Below are 24,057 nucleotides of genomic sequence, written 5' to 3'. Positions count from 1 at the left end.
TGTGCATATGTGCAAGATTTCAAGCCTCACCAAGATAAATCCATTTGAAGGCTATAAAGAGAATATTAAGGTACTTGAAGCATACCCAAAATGTTGGTTTGTGGTATCCCAAAGGAGCAAGGTTTGAACTTATTAGATATTCAGACTCTGACTATGTGGGATGTAAGGTTGAAAAGAATAGCACCTTGGGCACATGTCAATTGTTAGGAAGATCACTTGTTTTATGGTCATTAAAGAAGCAAAATAGTGTTACATTATCAATCGCCGAAGCCAAATACATATCCACCAGTAGTTATTGTGCACAAATTCTTTGGATGAAGACCACCTTAAATGGCTTTGGAATCAAGTTAAAGAAAGTTCCATTGCTATGTGACAATGAGAGTGCAATTAAGCTAACCAACAATCCGGTTCAACATGCAAGAACAAAGCATATTGATGTCCGTCACTATTTCATTAGAGACCATCAACAAAAAAGAGACATTTGGATTGAGAGTGTGGGCATCGAAGATCAACTTGCCAATATATTCACCAAGTCACTTGATGAGAAGAGGTTTTGCAAGCCGAGAGATGAGTTGAACATATTGGATTTCTCAAATATGTGTTTATGCACCCCCACTTATATGACATGCCTCTCCTTCGAGTAATCCAAGGTAAAAATTGATTGGCATACATACATCCTTTGCTAAGGACGTGTTTAGTGCATCTAGTCATTCCTCATGTCTTATAGGATCATTCATGAAAATCAAATGAATTCGATGCTTGTATGGTACCACTATTGCTTCTATGCATGATTTGATTTAGTGGTAGCATATGACATGTTTGTGGGCTTGTGAACCTAGTGTTTGATCTAGAAAATGAGCTATAAGTGTTTAACTCAACATAGTACAAGATAACCCTTGAAATAAGATGTGAAGAAGCTTGTCCTTGGATCAAACCAAGTTAAATATCTTTGGCAAGTATTCTAGATTGGACCAAATTTAGGAAAATGATCCTCACCCCATTGATTGACATTGATAATCTTAACCTATCTAAAATTGAACCTTTGTGGTTATTGATGACAAAGAGAGAGAAATTACACAAAGATAAGGTTAAAGGGAGAACTTTGACATAGGGGGAGTGATATGACAAAGTAAAGGGATCAATTAAAATTTTGAGCACACAAGTAGGGGGAACAAGCTCATAAACTTGATTGATGCATTTTGAATGTGCATTTCATATGCTTGCTTGCATTGAAAAGTTTAAATTTCAATATCCATGCTTGTGTAGTGGATGCTAGTTGTAGGTTTGATTGATGAAATGAAAAACTAGCATGAATAGGTTGAGTAACTAGACTTGTGTTTATATTGTGAAAACTAGACCTTGCTTCTAATATTGATCTCACTGGGTATTCTAGTTTTTGTATGTCTAGTTACTAATGGTGCTAAGAATGGTATATTTGGTGCACTCCAATTGGTATCATGCTTCAAAGGTCCATCTCTTATACCTTAGCATCATTTGGTAGACATTGCCCACCCACATTTTCAATCCATGCATATGTGCAAGCTTCAATCTAAACTCTTAGCACATATGTAGGGAGGGCAAATGCTACTAATGGGGGTTCATGAAACTTGTCCAAATCCTTTACACATGGTAAATATGCTTGGGCAAGCAATATGAATTCAAATGAATTTTAATTCATATCTTTGTGAAAGGGTTGTCATTAATTATCAAAAAGGGAGAGATTGAAAGCTCTAGTTTAGTTTTGGTGAACTGATGAAACCCTATGTGCTAACCTATTTGCTCTAGTGATCATGAGATAGGTAGCACTATTCCAAGTGGTGAAGCAATGGTGAAGATCATGATGATGGTGTGGTGACCATGATGATCAAGTGCTTGGACTTGGAAAAGAAAAAAGAGAAAAACAAAAAGTTCAAGGCAAAGGTGAAACTTGATATGCACTTTTTAGTTTAGTGATCGAGACACTTAGCGAGTGTGATCACGTTTAGGATTGATAACCATACTATTAAGAGGGGTGAAACTCGTATCGAAATGTGGTTATCAAAGTGTCACTAGATGCTCTAACTCATTGCATATGCATTTAGATCTAGTGGAGAGCTAACACCCTTGAAAATGTTTGTGAAAATATGCTAACACATGAGCACAAGGTGATACACTTGGTGGTTGGCATATTTGAGCAAGGGTGGTGAATTTGGTGAAGTGAAGGAGTTGGTTTTCACTAAGAAATAGTGACCGGACGCATGTGACGTGGTGACCGGACACAGGGAGTCAGCGTTCGGTCATTTATAAATTTCGGTGGCAGGCTCGATCTCTGCCGGTTGGTTGACCGGACGTAGGAGAAGAAAGTGACCTAACTCAACGCTTGTGCGTCCGGTCAGTGCTGACGATAGATGACGTGAGCGGTTTAGCGAGCCTAGCTAGGACCTGATGCGGTGGCGCGTTCGGTCGTGGCGCACCTAACACGTTCGGTCTAGGTCTGGGTGCTCTGGATGCTCTTTGGATGCAACCTGATGTCGTGGAACCAAAGGGATCGGCGCGTCCAGTCGTTGGTTGTAGCATGCATGGTCTCGTTGATCTGACGTTGGGCTAGCGCATCCAATCTCTTGATCGGTGCGTCCAGTCCTTCTTTAACATGAGCGTGGGAGCAAACTGACCATTGGAGAACGAGGAAACGTGGACGATGATCCACGACCAAACACTGGGGTGCCGCATGTCTGGTCATCATGATCGGCGCATCCGGTCACCCTAAGGAAGTTGCAGTGAGGAGTCCAACGACTCTATTCATGGGGGCTCTCTATTTAAGCCCCATGGCTGGCTCAAGCTTACTCTTCTAGCCATTTGCATTGACATAGCAACCTTGTGAGCTTAGCCAAAGCCCTCCCGCTCATCTCCACCATTGATTCATCATCTTTGTGAGATTGGGAGTGAATCCAAGTGCATTGCTTGAGTGATTGCATCTAGAGGCACTTGGTGTTCGTGTTTCGCTACAGGATTCGCTTATTACTCTTGGTGGTTGCCGCCACCTAGATGGCTTGGTGTAGCAAGAATCATCGAGCGAAGGTTGATGATTGTCTTTGGCTCCGATTATGGTGATTGTGAGGGGTTCTTAACCTTTCCTTGGCGGAGAGCCAAAAGGTACTCTAGTGGATTGCTCTTGGCTTGTGTGATCCTTATCTTGTGTTGGTTGTGTGGCACCCTATTGAGGGTTTGGCTTGTGATGCCAATTAGCGCGTGAACCTCCAAGTGTGTGAATCACCACAACAAGGACTAGCTTGTCGGCAAGCAAGTGAACCTCGGTAAAAAAATCTTGTGTCATCATTGTCTGAGGATTTCTTGATTGATTGTGATTGATTGGCTCCATCATATTGTGATTGGCTCTATCCTTGACATGCGGTATAACTATCACATCCCCTCTCTTGTATTACATTTTTAGTGTAGCTAAGCTCGTTAGTGTAATTAGTTTTGAGAGCTAGCTTGTGTAGGGTCTAGTGGTTAGTGAGGCTCTTTAGTTTGCCTTTGAGAGCTCACTAACTTAGTGTAGTGACTTAGCAAATTGTGTGCATAGTGATCATAGTCACTAGAATTGTGGTAGGTTGCTTGCTCTTTTAGTAGGCTAGTGCAACACTCGCTTTGCCGTTTAATTGTCTAACATATTTGCTAAGTGTTGTTGTAGATATTTTTAATAGGTTATTCACCCCCTCTAGCCATTAGAACATTTCAACAGCAAATGCACAGTTCTGTAGTAGCAATAACGCCATATTGTCCCTCGAACGGTAGTAGCACTGTGGCAACATGTGGGAGACCTGCTAGTACTAAGCAATACCGCATATCCAACACTAACACAAGAGGGTAAATTTGTTGTAGAATATCCTTTAATCGTGGCTTAGCCAGAACATTCCTCCCTTATGCCTATTTGCTACTGGACATTGGTGGCAAATAAACTAGTCAATTCTATGTTTAGAGAAACCATGCGAATGCACTGAAATACCCTTTGGTTTTCAACCTAATTCATGACGGGTGATTCAACACCACACGTCATCCACTATTTTCCCTGTGTCACAAAAACATCCATGTTGCAGCGATAAACAGGGCGAGAACTTATTGATGAAAGTAGGTGGCGGTGCAGCATGCGTGACTATGGGCGACAACGAAGTTGCATCCCTAGCCCTAAGGCTAGTCTCAATTGGAGTTTCATGGGCATTAAATAAGCTGATGTGACATAATTTAAATGAAGAGAGATGAAAATAGTTTTATGGGATGATGTTTACATTGTTTCCACCATCAGGGAGTTTTGGAAACAGAGCCATGAAACTCTCACTGCGACTAGCCTAAGGTGCACATCCACTATCACTAGTGCAGGACCCGATTCATGGAGCCTGCACCAACGAAGCATTACAAATTTGGCCTTGGTGCAGTTTGAGGCCAGGTCATGAAAGATGAATGGAAGCGCACCAAGGTGGACCTCCACGAGAGTAGGGTGAGAATGTGCTAGCCCCCGGGAGCACAAGTTCATCTACGACTAGCAGAGGAACTCAGGCGTGGCCTCCATGAATTAGATCAAGGAGCTAGGTGTGCTTGTTGCTTTGATTTTCTTTTGGACATGAGTCCAGTAAATTAGCCATAGAAGACACTGATGGGCTTGATTAGCAAAATTTTAGTGAATCTTTGTCATTCGTCTCCGTTTTAATTCAGATCTTGATCAAATTTTGTCCTTGCATCTATAGGACCTATTATAACATGTCTAGCACATATTAAATACTCATGCTAGTCCTAGACTTGTGTTATCATCTCAATCACTAAAACTCAAAAGATATGATCATATGCATATAACCCTTACAATCTCTCTTTGCTACTAGAGCTATTTCTACACTATCATTTAGCTCCCCTTTGGCATGGTTCTGACCTTGATCTCCTGGGGCTCTTTCTTTGGAGCTGTGCCAAATGACCATCTAAAAATGGCTTCTTTCAAGAAGTTCCAAGGATCCGGGCTGTTTTTGTACTAAGGAGACAAAGTCATGAAAACGTGGGTTCTTCACACTCCTCCTCACAAACTTTGACACTAACTATTACAAAACTACTACTAGAGATGTTTTGCTAAATGTTTTCCAAAATAACTTCAGCTCCACCAAAGAAGCTACTCCATATGAGGATTCCGAGCCAAAGCCTTTTTAGAAGGAGCCAAAGCCCTGCAAAACTAACACTTAGGTTACATTTGGTTTGGAGACAAGAAGAGATGAGACGGATCCATTCCAATTTTCTAGGACAGGATTGTCGTATATATGTGTTTGGTTGAGAGGACAGGGACACCCTATTTTGTATTTGGTATGAGGGACAGAGAGAGAGAAAGGATACATAGTTGTTTGAGCTCCCTTAGACAAGTGTTAAGTGGGGTCAGCCTCTTCCATGTTCCTCTTCTCTCCTCCTCGATGTCTGCTTCTCCACTACCAGCTATCTCTGCTGCCTCCCCTAGTCCCATGCAACCCTATCTGCTGCCGACACAGGCTAACTTGTCCGATGCCGCCCGAAGTTGGCGCCGGAGCTCTACCTAGAGCTCACGTTGCTCCCTCCTAGCACCTGGAACAACCCCATATGGAAATTGAGGCCACCCGTTTGATCCGTGGCCGAGCTCCGTTGTTCGCAGCTGCTTGGAGAGCAGGCTTGGACACCTACTACAGCCTGTCGAGCCATGTGCCTCTATCGCACGCTTGTCGGAGCCTGCGCTGAGCACTCGCTGGCTTCACCTAGGCACACTCATCCTCGCATGTGGAAACGGAAGACAACGACGTGGGAAGGGGACGATGTTGCCCATCAAATTTCTAGGAGTAGGGTTATCCCCGAATATGAGGGAATGTTATCTTCTGGGGATGATTTTGTGCTCAGTGTCCTCGGACTAAACATTGAGATAAGATAGAATATCCCACCTCGGTCTCTATCTCGCCCCAAGCCAAGTGCTACCAACATAAAATCTAAGCCTACATAAACATAGGGTTTTGATTGGTTGTCTGTATGATAGTTAGCCTACGTTAGACCATATGCACTATGATCTAAGCCAACATAAACATGTGCGGTGCATTCGTGTTTGGTATTTCTATAGAATTGTGTTTATGTTTTATTGTATATAGTCGTCTTACATGTTCTATTAGAAATCTCATGTTTCTAGAAAAGGTAGAGAACGTGAAAATATATATTTTTTTTGTGCCTATCAACTTATACAAATCTATGTCTAATACGAAAACAATCTAACGTACTAGCTAATGACGCGTTTAGCGTGCTTTGAGCACCGTGCAAGACTGCATAAGATCTTTTATAGACAACCAAACATATACAAACTATGTTGTTGTAAAAAAAAGTATATACAATAAGTCTAGATACATAGTCTAATGCAGAGAATCAATCAGATCCATGCTTAAGCAAAACCGGAGCGGCTCGCAGTCTGGTCATAGCTCCCGCTCTACCGATTCTATGGACTGTGGGTTAATGGACGGACGAGATATCGCCTTACCTCGACACGGCACGCTCCTGGGCTCCTGGCTAAGAACCTGGACACATCGCTCCCATCTCGCCCGCTCGCTGCTCGGCGCGCAGGCGCGCAGCGACACTTCGCACGGTCGCACCCTGCTCGAGCCACGTCTGCTCGCTCGAGGACACGTTGAGCCCCCACCCCCTGTCCCCACATGTCATTGTCACATAAACCGATATACTTAACCCCTTCCCACACTCTCCCTCGTCGCCGAGCCAGCCATCGCCGCCTCCCGGCTCGCGAGTCGCAGGTGCAGCCGCTAGCGTTCCGTGTGGACGAGGCTACAGCGCGATGTGGTGGAGGGCGGTGAGGGCCCGCCGGTGGGTCGCCGGGGCGCGGCCCGCGTCCACCGCGGCGGCGGGGGCGGAGAAGAGCTGCCGCGCCGTGGTGGTGCCGCGTTTCGGTGGGCCGGAGGTGCTGGAGGTCAGGCAGGGCGTGCCCGTGCCCGATCTGAAGCCGCGGGAGGTGCTCGTACGCGCACGTGCTGTCTCTATCAATCCCCTGGACCTACGAGTGAGCTCCCCATTTTGGACCCATGCCCCTCCCTCCATTGGATTTAAACGGAGGCGTCTTATGAAAATCTTCGGATTTTGGGGATTCGAATTGGTTTAGGCGCTGCAAAATTAGAGTGATGAATTATCTTGCAATGTTTCGCTATGTACTGTGATTTATTCTCTACAACATTGAACGCTGTCCTTTGAAAGAAAACTCATTAATTCATTATGATAGAGGGGGAAATTTCATAATTTTTTTATCCCCAAATGAGTAATGTTGTGTTATCTACTTATTGGGAAATATACCATGATAGATTGTGCTACCCAGGCACATGAATGAGGAAAAAAGATTGATGATTTAGTAAATTTGGGTACATACAGAATTTGTATCCTTCTGTGTTATTAGAGTGATGAAAAATTGAAAATTCTTTAGGATTATGTTAGTCTGTTTGTCATTGTGATCTGCATGCTTAAAGTGTTGCTTGTTTTTAGATGCGATCTGGCTATGGGCGCTCCATATTCGAGCCACTCCTACCCCTGATCATTGGTCGGGATATTAGCGGTGAAGTTGCAGCCACAGGCACTTCGGCATCGTCATTTTCTATTGGTCAAGAAGTGTTCGGTTCGTTGCATCCAACTGCTCTCAGAGGGACATATGCTGACTATGCTATCCTGTCACTGGACGAGCTTATTCTCAAACCATCTACACTCAGTCATGTGGTAGGTGTCATTAAATTGATTTCCCTCTTTCTGTGCTAGTAGCTTTTTAAGAAATATAATGTTAGGATCAGTTTCCGTCTGCTATTATGGATGATTCTGTAGGCCAAGTACGGTTTTATGGCCTAATCTGAACTTGGGAGACCCTGTTTTCTCTTGCACACAATAAGTCTTGATTTATTCCAAGGATGTACTTCAGATTTTTTGCTGAAGAAGGGCACTAGAGCTATAGGTGACACATGACTTATGATCTGAGCAATGGACGTTCCAAAATGTCATTCATGTTCATTGTTTATTAATGGAAAGTATCACACCTATTTTCGTCATGACTGGAGACTCAGATGTTTTTAAATTTTAGTCTTACTTGCATGTGATAGGTACCTTACGACTTATGGCGATTTTCTGTAATTGAATTGAGCCTGGTATATCGCAGGAGGCTAGTGCAATCCCGTTTGCTGCTTTGACTGCATGGCGTGCTTTACATGGTACGGCTCGAATTTCTGAAGGGTATGTCTGATTACATACACCATTTGATAGGCAGATACTCAGTTGCTTCTACTGCTTTAGTTGATGTTGCATACAATCAGTTCTTCTAATTTATTTTTATGTTGTATATTTGGTCCACGACTTCTAGTTTCATGGTCTTCCCTTTTTTTTCCTGTTATGATGCGAGTCCTTATAGTGTGCTTGTGCAGCGACCAGACAAGAAGCATAGGATTTGGGCATTGGCAAAAGTTAATGTTCCATACTGTTGAAATTTGCATAATTTTGGGTTTACCGTAGTAATGTACTGTGCCACACTTCTCTTCCTTTGTCTTCTATTGTATGCCTGACTGACTTCTGTGGTTAATCTGAAAACCAATCTGTTAGTCAGGTGAACTGCGCACGCTTACATACATGCTTGCTTGTCATTAGCTGCAAAATGCTACTGGTTGTGGTTAATCTGAATACCAATCTGTTAATCAGGCTACTGCATACGCTTACATGCATGCTTGCTTGTCATTAGCTGCGTAAGGCTACTGATTGATTGGAAGCTTCTTGAATTCTTTTTTGTTTCTTGAGTTTAATGCCATTTATTTTAATTACAGACAAAGAGTTCTTGTGATTGGTGGAGGAGGAGCGGTTGGGTTAGCTGCTGTTCAACTTGCGGTGGCTGCTGGGTGTGGGGTTTCTGCTACCTGTGGAACCCAAAGTATTGAGCGAGTTACAGGAGCTGGTGCTGAACAAGCTATTGATTACACTGCTGAGGTAAGTAGCCTTTGGTGCTCCTGTCCTTATACAATCTTTTAAAGTAATAACATCGTATCTTGAGAGATTAGTTTGTCATGCAACAGCGTACACAAGCCGCCTAACCTTTGTTTGCAGTTGTTGTCTTGTGAAACCTTGCTGCAGAAGTGAGTGGTATTCTTTGTCTACCTTCACAGAAGTATAGAAAATGCTGCATTCTATATTAGTGGCCATGTGATAGTTGTATGATACTCAATACACTGCATGTGATCTTCATGGCCTTCTTTTATTGCTGAAGCTATATTATTCTTCATGGAATAGAAGGAAACTCTGGCTAGTTCTTTTGCCACTTTCCTCTATGAAGCTGGACAGCTGCTTCATGCTTTGAATTGTTGTTCTTTGTTTTTTTCTCGAACGATGCAGGAGAGCTGCATGTCATTTCATTAAGACGAAGAAAAAAAAGGGGGCTACAAAGGAGAGGTATAAAGACCAATCCTGAACCCCCCACCAGTATATTACAAAGGGAGGGTCGAGGGACCAATCCCAAAACCCCACACAGCACCCCAAAACCCCCCTGGGTAAACCAGCAAACACACACAACCCAACTCAGTTCCATACAAGAGAAGAAGAGGATAGCAATCTGCTGAGGCCTCGGGCTCCAGCAGAGCACCAGAGACCACATTCCTCTCTCACATTTTGGAGCACCAACTGAATACAAGGGCTACCTCCCTCAAAGACAATGATTTCTATGTTTCCAAAGCTCCCAGACACTCAAAATGATCAAACTATTCAGTCCCTTCTTTGTGTCTTTAGGCAAACCTTTAATGGCCACCAGCCGGAGAAACTGTTTTTGATCCTCCCATTTGCATGACAAACCTGTAATATTATACTCGCAGGTCTGTGAGATTCTGCGGACACTTAATCTGTTTTTTATCCCTTAGGTCTAATGTAACTATTTGTTTCTCGTGTATTGAGATCAGAATCCAAGACATATAGACTTATAGGGGATGCTCCTGGCATCCATTAGTCTTGTCCATGTATTAAGATGAAAGCCCAGGATATATGCACTTGTACGGGATGCCACGGATGCTCATGGAATCCATTAATTTTCTGTGCTGGCTTGAATTGCATAACTATATGGAGCAAACATGTAACTGAAGACACCCCACCCCACCCCACCCCACCCCACACACAAGACACCTAAATCTTCGCTTATTCTTCTGGACTAGAATTTTGTGCCAGCTTCTAACCTATTGGATAAATGGCTAGTAATTATCCTCATCTGTATTGCATTTTTCCCCTCAAGAAATTCACCTTGCCTTGAGCACTATCTTGTTTATCTTCTATTTACAACCTACCTTACAGGATACTGAAGCGGCAGTTAAAGGAAAGTTTGATGCTGTTTTAGACACCATAGGAGTACCTGAGACTGAAAGAATTGGCATCAGTGTTCTTAGGAGAGGTGGACACTATATGACCCTTCAGGTGATCAATCTGCATTTTGGCTCTTTTTGTGCTTCTTTTGTCTTTGACCTATCTTTTCTTATCATAGTGTCGTGCAATGTGATAGGGAGAAGCAGCTGCACTAGCAGATAGGTATGGATTGGCTGTAGGGCTTCCTGTTGCTACTGCTGCTTTACTAAAGAAACAAATGCAGTATCGCTATTCTCATGGAATAGGTAAAAGGCTTCTATTTCCAGTATATTTGTATACATGCATTAGTTTGTATGTGTGTATCAATTCTTCTGGTCCTAAACCATATAGGATCACAACTTTACTGAATGGACATATTGCTGTTGGTCACCAAATGGCCCAAGACTAAGCTGGTTTTTGCTAGAAGCTTATGTCTAATCTCCCAAATTGTTCACGCCTTCCCTTTCGATTAGGCCAGTGGCAATAAGAATATAGGTGTAGTGATGAGAAGCTCAGCAATTTTTATGAAGGGCGGGCCTGGTGCAAGCAGTAGAGTCTTACCGTCTGTGACCGGAAGGTCCCGGGTTCGAGTCGCGGTCTCCTCGCATTGCACAGGCGAGGGTAAGGCTTGCCACTAACACCCTTCCCCAGACCCCGCACAGAGCGGGAGCTCTCTGCACTGGGTACGCCCTTTATGATTTTTATGTATTTTATCATCATGAAGGTATAATTTTATTTACCCCTAAAAAGCATAGGTAAAAGTTTATATGAAAAAATTCTTACTAAAACATGCCATATTATGGATGCACTGCATAGTTCTACTCATGAGGATTTCAGATCAACTTGATTTTCTAATTTACAATTTTTCTGTGATTTACTATGCAATTTTAAAGTTTCAGCTAATTTATTTTTTTAAGAGAGATATAATCAAAGGTGGCTTGAATGTTGATTTGAGAAAAATCTGAGGAGGTTTTCGCAAAAATTGTTGAGAGGGTCTCTGGAGCGCGGGTTGATTTTCGATAAAGAAAAGGTCTTGTTTGCAAAAAACCCATAGCCTATCCGATCTAGACTGCGGGTTGATTTCGAAATAATATGAGGTGTTTTTTGAAAAATATACTGAGAGGGCCTCTGGAGCGCGGGTTGATTTTCGAAAAACAGAAGGGTTTTTTTGGCAAAATGACTGCTGCTCGCCTGATCTGGACCGTTTGCGCGCCCGATCGAACGGCCTCGAAAAGCGGGCGACGTGGCCACGCTGCCTGGCCCTCTTTTAGGTGTAGGATTCCTATAAGAAGATTTCCAAGAAAGAATACTACTCCACAGTATTTGAAAGCAACCTTCTGTGGCATATTTGTTGTAATCAATGCATCAAACTTACTGGATACTGGGTTCAATTTGCATATACAATAGTACATACACAAAGTTCATAGCAGTGTACTGTCATTTTTTTTTGAAGTTTTAAACCCAGTAACTGGACATGGAGAATATCTGCAGTGGCCATTGGTGTAGTTGCTCCATCGGAACCAGTTGGATCTAGATATTTCAAAAAAAAAAAAGAGCCAGGAAATGGAATTATGTATGCATTTTTTGATTTTTTTTAGGGAAAATGGTGTTCTTGCCCCTTACAAATTTGGCTATGTAGGTTACTGGCTACTACTACATATTGCATTTTATAAAAGATGTTCTGATATCTCTATCCAAATAATTTCAGAGTATTGGTGGACATACATGAGAGCTGATGCCGAAGGGCTTCATGAGATCCAAAGGCTATCTGGAGCTGGGAAATTACAGATACCTGTGGAGAAGACCTTTCCCATCAGCTATGTAAGAGAAGCTCATGCGGCCAAGGAGAAAAAGTTGGTTCCTGGCAAGGTGGTTCTAGAATTCGATTAATGTTATTGAGATTTTCTCCATCGGGAACTGAAGGGCTGTGTGTTTGTAAATCAGGATAGTATTTTTTTTTTATTTTTTTGAAAAAAGACTGAATCCCTCTGCTGATGTCAGGTTCCAGTTTATCATTCCATTTCAGTAGAAATGCGGTAAATAATCATATCAGATACGAGCAAGATTTTGCTGATGAAATTCTTCTGTCACAGTGCATCTATACTTGCATCGAGATACTTGATGCTTCTTGGTGCATTTTCGACACGCTCCTGCTGTTCTGCATACCAAAGCGCCATGACGCCACAGATTTCATTCCATGAGCGTTGACCAACTCGTTCACCTTTAGAGCTCTATTTATTTTTACTAGCAAACATGTCCGTGCGTTGCAACGGGAGAAAAAAAAGATATCACAAAAATGTTACATATCCATTTATATTTTTTCTTTCCATAAAATTTAAAGTTTATAATTCATTTTGATGAGCACGAAATATATAATATCAATTAGTATTACAAATAATATGATAATATTCTATTAAATCTATATCCAAAAATAATACTTTGATAGAAGCATTTCACCCATTGTAAGGCACACCGTAATTTTAGATTTGATAATAATATCTATATGTAGGCAGAGTTTAATATTGAGTTACAACCCTTGTTAAGGATTGCACTGGTACTTATGTATAGCTTGTTCAAAATTTGCTCATTATTTGAATAAATGGATAATTGGTTGATCTGGGTTCTAACAAAAATAAGTTTTGTTCATAATCAAAACTATATCAACAACTTAGTGATAGGAATATTTATTTAGTAACGAAAGATAAGTATATTTATTATTTGTTTTCTACATAAATACAAATAAAATGAAAAAACAAAAGACATGGGCAAAAAAATTGGTCGCATATCTTTTTGCACGCATACCCACACCATCTCCATGCATATGTGAGTATGTGACGATAATAACAGGCTACGGGGTACATGTTCCTCGAGGAAAAGAGGCATGGCGAAATAGGTCACGCCAACCCACGACAGCGAGTCCATCTTTATAGTCGGACAAAAACTTTCCATGATTTAATATTCAGAGGCGAACTGACTTGACAAAAAAGTCTTCTTGATTTCTATTTTATCCTTTTTTATTTGCTTATTAGTATTCGTATTCAACTTACTCATGATCGGAGAGATCTATTGGGATTAAGATTCCTAACTATCTAGGTTACCTAGGATATCTTTGGGGAGTTTTTTGGTTAGTCTTTTTTCTTTTCTTTTCTGTTTTTTTGACCGGCGGCTTATTTTTATTTAGACAAATACTGGCTGGCGTGGGATTTGGGGTTCCAGAATTTTTTTTTTCTTGTGCAGGCTCTATCCGTTTTTCTATTTTCTTATTAGCGTAGAGAAGATTTCTGTTTGATTTTCTTTCGTTGCTTTACAGTATCTAATTAGGTTTCGTTTTTTCATAGTCTTCTTTTTCCACATCCCATTGGTTCCGTCACTTCCGATTGGTTTTCAATCCGTCACTTTTTTCCCATTTTCTAATTTCCAATATAAATATTAAAAAAACATAGGAATCTAGACTTCTAGTTTCTGACCCAATACATTTTGGAATCGGATTTCGTATCGCGTTAGACAAGAGCAATATTCTAACTTGTCTGAGCATGGGCTATATATATAAGTCAGGACAGAAAAAACCCTCCATTGTCGCATAGCTAGAGGGGGGTGGGCCAAAAAAATGGGTGGACGAAAAAAGGCTAAAATTTTGACTTTTTATTAGTAGGTATAGATAAGGCTTAGGGGCCGTTCGGTTAGGCCATTACTGGCTGTTCCAGGCCTGGAACAATTCCCAACTAGTACAAATTATAAATTATTGAAGAGACCGATCTACTGGGAATCAACTCCCTGCAAACGAAATAAGCCTTATGAGGATTTGAGTAGTCTCTCAACCTATGCTCAGACCATCGATACCTTTTACAATTGAGTAGTACTATTATCGGTTAATGCAAGATCAATGTCTTACTGAAAGACCTGAAATACAGATTTATTGATGCATCTCTTGCGCACTAGACACACACATTTTGACTAATTAATGATAGAAATTTAGAATGTTTCACTTTTTTGAATCCTAATATGCCCTGCCTTTACAAATGGAGTAAAAGGGAAGTCCGTAAAGCAGAGCAAAGCATATGCCGGACACGAGATGCAGATAGGATACATCATCTCAGCTCCAAGAATTTTTTCTTGGGCATGTCAAAACTCTAAACTGAATGTCACGTCGCCAATCTGATGAACCGATAACAACTTCGATTCAGTTCAAATTCCTCTCGAGTACTATTCATTATCCACAATGTAACCTTCAACCTTTCGCCAGTAACTTCAGTCGAATCAATTATGTAACTGAGTAGTGCAAGGAAAACGGAGGCAGTCTGCAGTCGGCCGTTCAGACCGCGAGCTATCGACAGTTGCAGAAGTAGAGCAATTACGCAGCTGTTGGCTGCTGAGTACCAGCAGGCTGTGCTGCCGCCTGAACAGTGCCCAAGCAGCAAAACCCGGGAAGAGTCCACTTCGAGTACTGCCGCTCCATCTCGCTAATCTTCTGTTTCATGAGCTGTACTTCCTGGGCTAGTTGCTCCTCCCTTTTCTTTATCGCCTGTCATTTGGACATGAATAATTATGGAAGAGGCCTGAGAAGATGTACCACATAACATAATTGCCATCAAGAACAGAGGAACCAGAAGCGATTTTTAAGATCAAATTTGTATTCTGCCTTGCATTTTGTGTTCAAGAGATATCCTGGCAATGTGCCAATGTCATGTTTTCATTAACAATTGAACTAATGATTCCTAGAGAAAAGTTGGAGGCAGTCATCTTACCTCAATTTCCTGATTACGGACTTCCTCTTTTCTGGCTTCTGACCTAGCACTTCTTTGCACCTCATAGATAATTGCAGCACCAGCAACCTGAGAAATTATGTGAGTTCACGTCAGCTCTAGTCATTTCTAGGGTCTGATGAGTCATTGTGAAAGTAATAAAATATATTCTAGAATGATCGGATTTTGTTTCTCATCATGCATGAAAAGAAAACGTCGTTAATCCTTTTCTATTCATTTTACTTTGAAAAAGACCATTGCTATTCAGAACAATGCAAGTCAAGAGTACTTACCGAGAAAACAAATAGTTCCCCAAGAAGATCTGCAGCAGCTTGAATAGCTTTCTCCTCATTCAGGGGCCGAATGTGAATGTCAGTCGCACGTCCGTAAACTCGCCTCTGCATATTTGTTGTAAACCGATGGTTTGCCTGGAATTATATGCCATAAAATGTGTCAGTTACAGCTGTCCCATAATGTATGGTGCAGAGCAGTGTGATTCCATGTTTGCTAGTTCAGAACCAGAACCTATTCAGTTTACAGTAAGAGAGCAATACAGTAAGATGCGAAGAAAATAGCCATGACAGCAATAGGATAACAGAGCAATGCTATTGACCTGCTGCATTTTCAGTTGTTGTACAATGCAAAACTCATTGTGAAAATTTTACTCAGAAGAGCTGAACAACATTTCTATATCAAAGACGCCATTTCCTCCATCAGACAATGTGCCCACATCATCAACATTGCAGAAGTATTTTACAAGGACTATTGTGGACTTCTTTTTGTGTGTGTTCTGGTGAGGACTGTATCATTGATGATGCTCCCAAAGTATGGGTGAATAAATTGGGCCTATTGTTACCTGATAGGCAATACTGATACAGCATAAAAACATAGATTCAAACCTAAACTGATCCCTAAGGCATCATTCCGAAATGTCCTCACAATTAGGGTATTCCTATTGGTATGAACATTCAGAAAAAAAACAGAAATATTATACAACACACGTGTGTTTTAGCACAAAAAAAAACACATGGATTTTTATCCACCGGATCGTTGCCTCGGTTTGTCTGCTTCCATCAGATCTGCCAAGCCGTGGTCGTGTCAGGCAAGCCCTCCTGCTCGTTCCCTTCACCGCCCCGGTTCGTTCCGCACAGCAGCCGCACCTCCCCGCCCCTGCTCGAGCTCGTGCGCGGCGCGCGCACGCCATGGCCGCTGCCGTCCTCTTCCTTCACTAGAGCTCGGGCTCCTCGCCGGATCTGCGTCGGGCCCTCCTCCATGTCGAGTGGGACCTACTAGAAGAGGAGGAGGACGTCCTTGTCGCCGTCGTCGGAGGCCATGGAGCTCCTCGCTGGAGATGCACTCCACCTCCTCGCTCGAGCTCCTCCGCTGCCGTACCCAAACCGCCGGAGCTGTTGGGTGGTGGTGGTGCCCCACGACGCCACGACCCATGACGAACGGTCAGGCAATGGAACCAACCGCTTTTTAATTTGTCCGCTTTGTAATTTGGTCCTTCTATAGAAAAAAAATGTTTTATGTGATATGTGATATGTGATCCTGTGATTGTCTAAAGGTAGAAAAAAGCTAAAGATAGAAAAAGAATGGAGGTTGTTGATCTTAATCTTATGTGTTGGAATTGTATAAACACATGGTTGTACAGTAGACAGCCTAAAAAAAAGTAGAACTGACTTCAGAAACTTGTGCACCCGAAAATAATTGATTAATACTTAATAAATTCACTATATCACAAACGATTTAGATCAATGCAGTATATCATCCAATATGGGGACAAAATTCTGAACCCCAGACAGCATTGCACATTGTAGAGATCCATTCCGCAGGCATTTCTCATCAGATCAAACGCAATAAGCCAAATCATTCCACGAACATTATGGCACGCTAAAACATCAAGAATCTCGGAACGCCCGCTGCATCATCGAAGCCGTACTGGCTAAAAACGATCAAGCGTTCAAGCAGCCTCAACTTGCAACTTACAGAAAAAACGAACTGCAAGGAGGAATTTCTCCATGGCAAATCGAAACGAAACCAAGCATCGGCGGACAGATTGCAGTACGAAAAATATGCCAGACGAGATGGAGCGTCGATCACCTGCGCGAGGCCGATGATGAGACCGCGGAACTTGGGGTGGATGCCGGCGTTGTACTTGAGGCGGGCCGCGATGGGCTTGCTCAGCGTCCGGAACGCGAGCGAGCCGAGCTTCACCAGCGGGAGCATCATCGCCCCCTCCTCACCCACACCGTCGATGTTGCTGCCGCTCTAGTCTCCTCCTACCGTGCTCGCCGAGGGGGAGGCCCGGGGTTCTCCACTCATATGACGGCGTGGTCCGTTGGCGTAGGTGCGCGGCGGCGGAGGTTGTTGCTCGCCGCGCTTCCTTTTTCTTGGAGAGGAAGGAGGGGGCGAAGGGGCGCAGAAAGAGTGGGAGTTGATGCCCCTCGTGTTCAGGCTTTAGTAGATCGTTTCGGCCCTTTATTTGTTCCGATAATTCCTTTTCTGCCCCTTGATGATGACCTATTCTCCTCGGCAAAATGTTCTAGGATAACATGATGCGTACATGAGTCATTGTTAATACAAAATCATTAAAATAGGAGTAACTCAAACTTGAACGGTGTTGCACACATCTAAGCGCAGGATCAAGGCAACTCGTCCAGGTTGAACCAATACCGACTCTGGTGCCAAGATTTCTCGAGGTAACAGCGAGCAAGATAACACCAGTCACAAGATATCGTAAACAAGTTTAACTGCCAGAGGAATATCAAAGTCGCCAGTAAAAAACTTCAGCACCCTCAATCTGGAAGATTATGACTTCAGTCAAAAAAGTGTCACCAAAAACTTCTGTGTTCTGACGACGGTTCTCATCATCATCAAACCTTACTCCACGATTCACAAGAAGCACGACAAATTGGCTACTATTCGCTGAAAAGACAAGCTGAAAAATACTGTTTGCTGATTTGTTGTGAGAAAAAAATACTATTCCTTCGCTGAAAAAGTACGACTGATAAGACAAGCGAACATGGCCAATAGACTGGATATGGTGGACCGCGTTTCTTGCAAGCCAAGTCCCATAGGCCATAGCCATTTTCATCATAATATCAGATGATTGTAAAACAGCCAGTGCACTCAATCATGGTCCATCCGTGCATCAGGTAAAATATGCCAGTAACTATGAAAATAAGGCATCGACAACAAAATTCACATTGAAAACAGAAGCTACACAAATTTCTCAGAATTGTACATTGTGATCTCCCTGACAAAATTTCCATCCAGGCTGTGTGTGTGCACTTCATTCTTCTATGCGTGAAGCATGGTGCACACACATCAGCCATGTGCCATCAACCTTCTCAAACATGTTGGTCGCGATTTGCTTTCCCCAAGTTCTTCCTTTGGTCTTCACCACTTCCAAGCACGTGACATAACCAAGGCTGCCACGGATGTGAACGTCTATATTCTTGAGATCAATATTCAGCGGAAACTCATAATCTGCATTGCAAACCATCTCCCAGCTTTGCATGACCACATCATAACCGGATATCCGACCTGCAGCAGGATGAATAACATATATACATGGTCACCCTTAGACCAGATAGAATACATTGCAGCGATATCTCCATTCTTGAAGGCATTGTAGAACCGTGCATTTGCTGCAAGGAGCGAAGCCTTAGCATCCTCATGGAGGATACGCAGATCATCCCGGATCTTTGCAGCACGGACATAATCTTCTTCCTTGATTGCTCTGTCTAAATTTGACTGCAGAGTTTCTTCGTCCACCAAATCCTCAGTTTTCGGATATCCATCAGCCTCCCCACTTTTAACATGGGCAATCATGCATCTTCTCAAGTTGGAACCTGCAGTTTGAATCCCTACACTGAAGATGACATGTTAGGCATTCTAAGAATAGCATATGGTTCTTCATTTCCAGTGCAATGCATTTCATGATTGCATTCATGAAAATATTAATCATGACATTTTCTGCTAGGATCAATGTTCATCAAATCCTTCATTAAAAACTACACGTATCTGGAGGATATGTTGGGAGTTAGGGACTCAAGGTTGGGCAGGAGTATGGATATTTGAAACTAGAGCCGACTGAATAGGTGTTAGAAATTGATGATAGGCATTATGGTCACATGTTTACCAACTCGAGGCCCCAATCATGAAAGTACCCCATCTAGGTTTTCATATAACTAAGGTCACACTAAATAAGATCATCGGATGGCTGTCACCCACACAAGTAGTGTATTCAACAAACAAAATGCTATCTGCACAGCTCAATCCCATATCTGGCAAGATCGCTGATCCGACCACTAAATTACTCCCCAATACTATTCGAACTTGGAAGGGGCAAGAGAGAACGGGGAAAAGGTACAACCAAATCTACGAAGTAGAATCATTATCGGTCAACACATGCGTGGCCTCGAGCAACTGGGTCAAGAAATCGAAGATTTTAGGCGAGATAAGGGGCCTCACAAAGTTCTATCCGAGCAGCGTCGTCCGATGCAGAGCCGCGTAGGGGTGGAGCTGATGCTACAGGCCAAGAAGGCCGTTTCGCGGAGCCGCACAGTTGGAGACGGCCGTAACCATGGGCTAGCAGCCGGCGCCGCCGACATCGGCGGAAATTTGTTCGCGCTCTCGCAGGTGAGATTTCCCCTCGAAATCGTTTCCTTTTTTTACCCTTATTATTACTGAGAAAATTGTTATTATAGAACGCGAAACAATGAGCTTCGTTATTATAGGACTTCAATCGTCGACTTCGCTAAAACGACATTTGAAATGTTGACTCCTTATTCTAGATGACATTTGATATATTTCTTCCCTTTATTAATTAAAATACATGTATTTTAGTCTTCTTATGACCCTTCTACCCTTCTGCTTTTATATCGTAGATCGATCGTACTCATTCATCAACCGACGTTCCTCCTTTCCCGACGCCGCCGTTCCTTTTTTCCCCTCCTCCCGACGCCGCCTAGGAAGCCGCAGTAGGCCGAGGACCTGCACCACGTGCAACAGCAGCCCGTCAGCCCCGTCGCCGATCAGGCCGTGGTCGCGATGGTGGGGGACAGGCCGGTCGACCAGAGCGACGCGGCGGCCATCCAGGTCTGTTTCTGTCTTTTTTGCTATGTTTCGAGAGAGATCGATTAGTCCAATGTTGCTGACCTACGGAGTAGCTAGCTAGCACTTGCCTGGGACGTCCAGCACTTGCCTGGCACGTCTAGCACGAGATCGATTAGTCCAATGTTGTTGTTAGATTCTAGCTAGGGACGTCCAGCACTTGCCTGACACGTCTAGCACGAGATCGATTAGTCCAATGTTGCTGTTAGATTCTAGCTAGCACTCGCCTGGGACGTCCAACACTTGTCTGACACGTCTAGCACGAGATCGATTATCTAGCACTCGCCTGACAAGTCTAGCACTCGCCTGACACGTCTAGCACTCGCCTGACAAGTGTAAATCATTTAGCTTGGTTCCTGACTTTACTTTTCATTTGCCTTTTCTTTTCCTGCTGGGATAGTCTGCTGACCGAAGGATGTGGGAAGTACCTGATTCGTCCTGTGTCTGGCACTGGTTTAAGTGAGAAGTGACTTTAGGGATTGTTTGTCATTTTCCTTTTCCATGGTGGGGAATTTTCAGCGTAAGTCTAGTCAAGTGGAAACAGATTTAGTTGATACAATTACATGTTCTGCTGAATTCAAGTAGTCATACCAGATGGGTGATATGTATTGGACTGGGGATACAATGCTTAATATCTAAACTCATCTGTAATTTGTCTTCAGGCGTTGGCCGGCCCTGGCATGGCCGCGTTGGCAGCAGAAGGCGTGGACGCGGCAGTAGAAGGTCCAACAAAAGGTCTTGATGAGCCGGCAGAAGGCATGTCCACTGCTCTAGCCCTAGCGAGATCGCTGCTTCCAACTGCTCCTCTTCCGACAGTAGAGTGTAACCTTCCTGTTCTTGAAGTGCAAAGGTATATATGCTTGTATGCTTTCTGTTTGTTTTTTACCATGATAGTAGTACATATTAGTTACAGTTTATTTCCCTTGTTTAGGTCCCAAATAGATCATGTGGAAAATATGGAAAGAGTTGATTGGGATACGATACAAATAGTGGAGACACATGATGACGAAGGTCGTATTGCACTTATGAGTGAGTCGCAGATTTATGAGCTTTTAGGCTTGACAGAGGAGGGCACAACAAATATACCTGCACAAGGCTTTGATTGCCGAATGGATGAAGAGGGGAATGATAATGAGATTGGGCAAGATACTGATGGTGCTGCCATTCCTACTAGTGATGCCATGCCAGGTGAGATGGTCATTTCATATGATAAGAACAACCCATCAATGGAGGTAGGAACACTGTACCCAACAATGGAGGAGTTCAAGCTGGCAGTGCGGCAATTTGCCATCAAGAAGGTTGTAGGCCTCATTTGAGCATAGATGCTACATCACTTAATGGAAGGTGGAATGGTCACTTGGCCGCAGCTGTAGCAGTTGATGGTCACAATTGGATGTATCCACTTGCTTATGGCTTCATAGCTTCTGAAAACACAGACAACTGGACTTGGTTCATGGAACAATTAAAGAAGGCAATAGGTGATCCTCCACTGCTTGCTATTTGTTCTGATGCTTGCAAGGGCTTAGAAAATGCAGTGAAGAATATATTCCCAAATGCAGAGCAAAGAGAATGCTTTTATCATCTTGTCAGAAATTTCAAAAAGAGATTTAGAGGGTTTGGCCAAATATATCTAGCGGCAAGGGCTTATAGAGAGGACATATTCTATGACAATATAGCAAAAATGGTAAGTGAATCAGCACAAGCAGTGAAATGGTTACAGACCAATCATAAGTTATTATGGTATAGGTGTGGTTTCAATCCAGAAATTAAGTGACTACATAACTAGTAATATTGCTGAGTCATTTAATAACTGGATTAGAGACCATAAAGACTTACCTGTTGCTGACCTTGCTGATAAGATCAGAGAAATGATCATGGTACTTTGGAACAAGAGAAGAAATATTGCATACATGCTACCTAAAGGCAGGATACTTCCAGCTATTATGGTTCAGCTAAAGGCAAATACTAGAGGTTTGGGACACTTGAAAATTGTACCATGTTCTAATTGGAGTGCAGAGGTGTGGGACCATAGCAGCCGAGCTGAGAGGCATATTATCAAGTTACACCAAAGGATATGTACTTGTCTTGAATGGCAGCACACTGGTAAGCCATGTCAACATGTATTGGCCTATGTAACCCGCCATCGAGGAGTTGACCTAGAACAGTTTGTGCATGACTACTACTCGGTCAATAGATTAAGGGCTGCTTATGGAAGAGAGATTGAGCCGATAACAGATAAAACACAATGGCCACAAGTTGACCTACCATTTTCAGTTGGTGCACCTCTTGCTAAGCTACCTGTTGGACGACGAAGGAAACTAAGAATGAAGGGATGGATGGAAGGTGGCCACAGGAAGAAAGGTTCCAAAGATGGTGAATTTACCAACGATGGTGAAGGTAAGAAGGGATGTGACAATGATGCAGCTCCAACAAATAGAAAGGGAAAGAAAATGATCATAGGACCTATGACTTACAAAAAATGCGGAGAAAAAGGTCATAGGCAAGCTAGTGCCAAGTGCCCACTCAATGGGACCGCAAAAAAGAGGTATGAACTGGTTTTCTTTACCTACAAACTTGAATGTAAATGTCAATATTAATTTATTTGATTACTTGTAGGAAGCGTAGGCAACCTAGGAAGAATGTTACAAAAGCTACGCCAGCAGAACCTAGCACCCCACGGAGGCCGACTAGAGAAGAAATCCTACGGGATAGTCCAGGAAGGGTCACGAGAAGGTAAAGAATATTAACACATTTATCGTACACTAATTCTTTCCATACATCTAATTGTGTCATCATATTTATGTGCAGCAAGCTTGCGATGTTATTAGGAGAGGGCACATCTTCACAAACCGACACCACTAGTCCCGTGAGGATACCTACAGCGGCAACACCAAAAAAGATGACTCCGAAGAGAAAGCTACACATTGAATGAATTATTTTAGCTATAATGAGATGTAAACTCATGCTTTATTTGATATGACTTGAATCTCGTTTGAAACTAAATTATGGTCTTCTGAGATGAACTTGTTTATGCTACAATCATGGTTTTATGAGATGAGCTCATTTGTTCACAAGTTGTCTGATCTTTTATTAAAGTATTAGTTGATTTTACTGACCACTTAGATTAGATTCGAGATATTCATTTTTAGAAAATTGCTCAAATTTACAGACTGAGCGCTCCCGGTTGGGCCTTGTGTAAACCTACTACTACTATGTCGGCGGCTGGTCCATTTCATACAAGCAAATAATTGAGATCTGAATAGCTGATGGCCCTAGTCTTAGCTCTTAATTACAGTAGACAAATTATAATTTTTCCTATAGCAAATGCACAATTGGCACTAATGCTAATGTAATGGCCCTAGTCTTATAGCCTAATCTTGGATCCGTCCCTGCATAGTGGCATGAGTTAATGGGCAGTATTTCAAATGAGAATTTAAAATGCGAGCACCCATTTCTTGGTAGTAGCGTGTAGAATGTGGTTCTTTTGTTGCCCTCATGAAACATGTGAGGTTCCTATTGCGATGCACGGCCTTGCTAGATGCATATTGGACTCTGTGAGGACCAACGAGGACAGATCGTTCTTGCGGTGGTGAAGTTACCGGCCGTGAGGAAGAAAGACGTGGATAGCGGATTCCTGATAAAATTAGTCAACCACAGTTGGCTAGGTGGATGCGCAAGAGAAAGACGCAACTAGAACGGCCTTTACCGAGATGGCAACGGCGCTGGGGAGACGATGCGAGCTCGCTGGAGCAATGACAACGGCGGCAGCAATGAAAACAGAGGAAGAAGAAAAACGACGACGACGGCGTCTCGGTACTTATAGCAC

General features: G+C 42.8%; 2 protein-coding genes and 2 pseudogenes across 2 annotated transcripts; 2 read left to right on the top strand and 2 right to left on the bottom strand.

Annotated features, from left to right (window-relative positions):
• Window positions 1–6,706: 6,706 nt before the first annotated feature.
• LOC136532739 (uncharacterized) lies at window positions 6,707–12,463 on the top strand. Its single transcript, XM_066525332.1, has 7 exons — window positions 6,707–7,030; window positions 7,504–7,731; window positions 8,162–8,235; window positions 8,817–8,976; window positions 10,321–10,440; window positions 10,526–10,634; window positions 12,077–12,463. Exons 1-7 carry the CDS (start codon window positions 6,809–6,811, stop codon window positions 12,256–12,258), a joined length of 1,095 nt encoding a protein of 364 aa, XP_066381429.1. The 5' UTR covers window positions 6,707–6,808; the 3' UTR covers window positions 12,259–12,463.
• Window positions 12,464–14,303: 1,840 nt separating this feature from the next.
• Window positions 14,304–17,578, bottom strand: LOC136532742 (OPA3-like protein). The gene is made up of 4 exons (XM_066525339.1): window positions 17,214–17,578; window positions 15,404–15,538; window positions 15,114–15,200; window positions 14,304–14,890 (listed from the first exon to the last, which is right to left on the bottom strand). Exons 1-4 carry the CDS (start codon window positions 17,340–17,342, stop codon window positions 14,720–14,722), a joined length of 522 nt encoding a protein of 173 aa, XP_066381436.1. The 5' UTR covers window positions 17,343–17,578; the 3' UTR covers window positions 14,304–14,719.
• A 278-nt stretch (window positions 17,579–17,856) lies between these two features.
• Window positions 17,857–19,773, bottom strand: LOC136532744 (uncharacterized; annotated as a pseudogene).
• Window positions 19,774–21,624: 1,851 nt separating this feature from the next.
• On the top strand, window positions 21,625–23,163 carry LOC136532737 (uncharacterized; annotated as a pseudogene).
• The last annotated feature ends 894 nt before the right edge of the window (window positions 23,164–24,057 follow it).

Source organism: Miscanthus floridulus, unplaced genomic scaffold, assembly GCF_019320115.1.
Source record: "Miscanthus floridulus cultivar M001 unplaced genomic scaffold, ASM1932011v1 fs_698_4, whole genome shotgun sequence".
Classification (NCBI taxonomy): Eukaryota; Viridiplantae; Streptophyta; class Magnoliopsida; order Poales; family Poaceae; genus Miscanthus; species Miscanthus floridulus.
This window is presented reverse-complemented; position numbering and strand designations above follow the sequence as displayed.

What these genes read in the sequence shown, in the direction of transcription:
- LOC136532739 (XM_066525332.1), top strand. Translation starts at nt 6,809, where the DNA reads ATGTGGTGGAGGGCGGTGAGGGCCCGCCGGTGGGTCGCCGGGGCGCGG. An exon ending in CATCTACACTCAGTCATGTG is followed by an intron (nt 7,732 to 8,161) that starts GTAGGTGTCATT and finishes GGTATATCGCAG; the next exon opens with GAGGCTAGTGCAATCCCGTT. An exon ending in CTATTGATTACACTGCTGAG is followed by an intron (nt 8,977 to 10,320) that starts GTAAGTAGCCTT and finishes CCTACCTTACAG; the next exon opens with GATACTGAAGCGGCAGTTAA.
- LOC136532742 (XM_066525339.1), bottom strand. Translation starts at nt 17,342, where the DNA reads ATGATGCTCCCGCTGGTGAAGCTCGGCTCGCTCGCGTTCCGGACGCTG. An exon ending in TCATCATCGGCCTCGCGCAG is followed by an intron (nt 15,539 to 17,213) that starts GTGATCGACGCT and finishes ATATAATTCCAG; the next exon opens with GCAAACCATCGGTTTACAAC. An exon ending in GGGAACTATTTGTTTTCTCG is followed by an intron (nt 15,201 to 15,403) that starts GTAAGTACTCTT and finishes ATAATTTCTCAG; the next exon opens with GTTGCTGGTGCTGCAATTAT.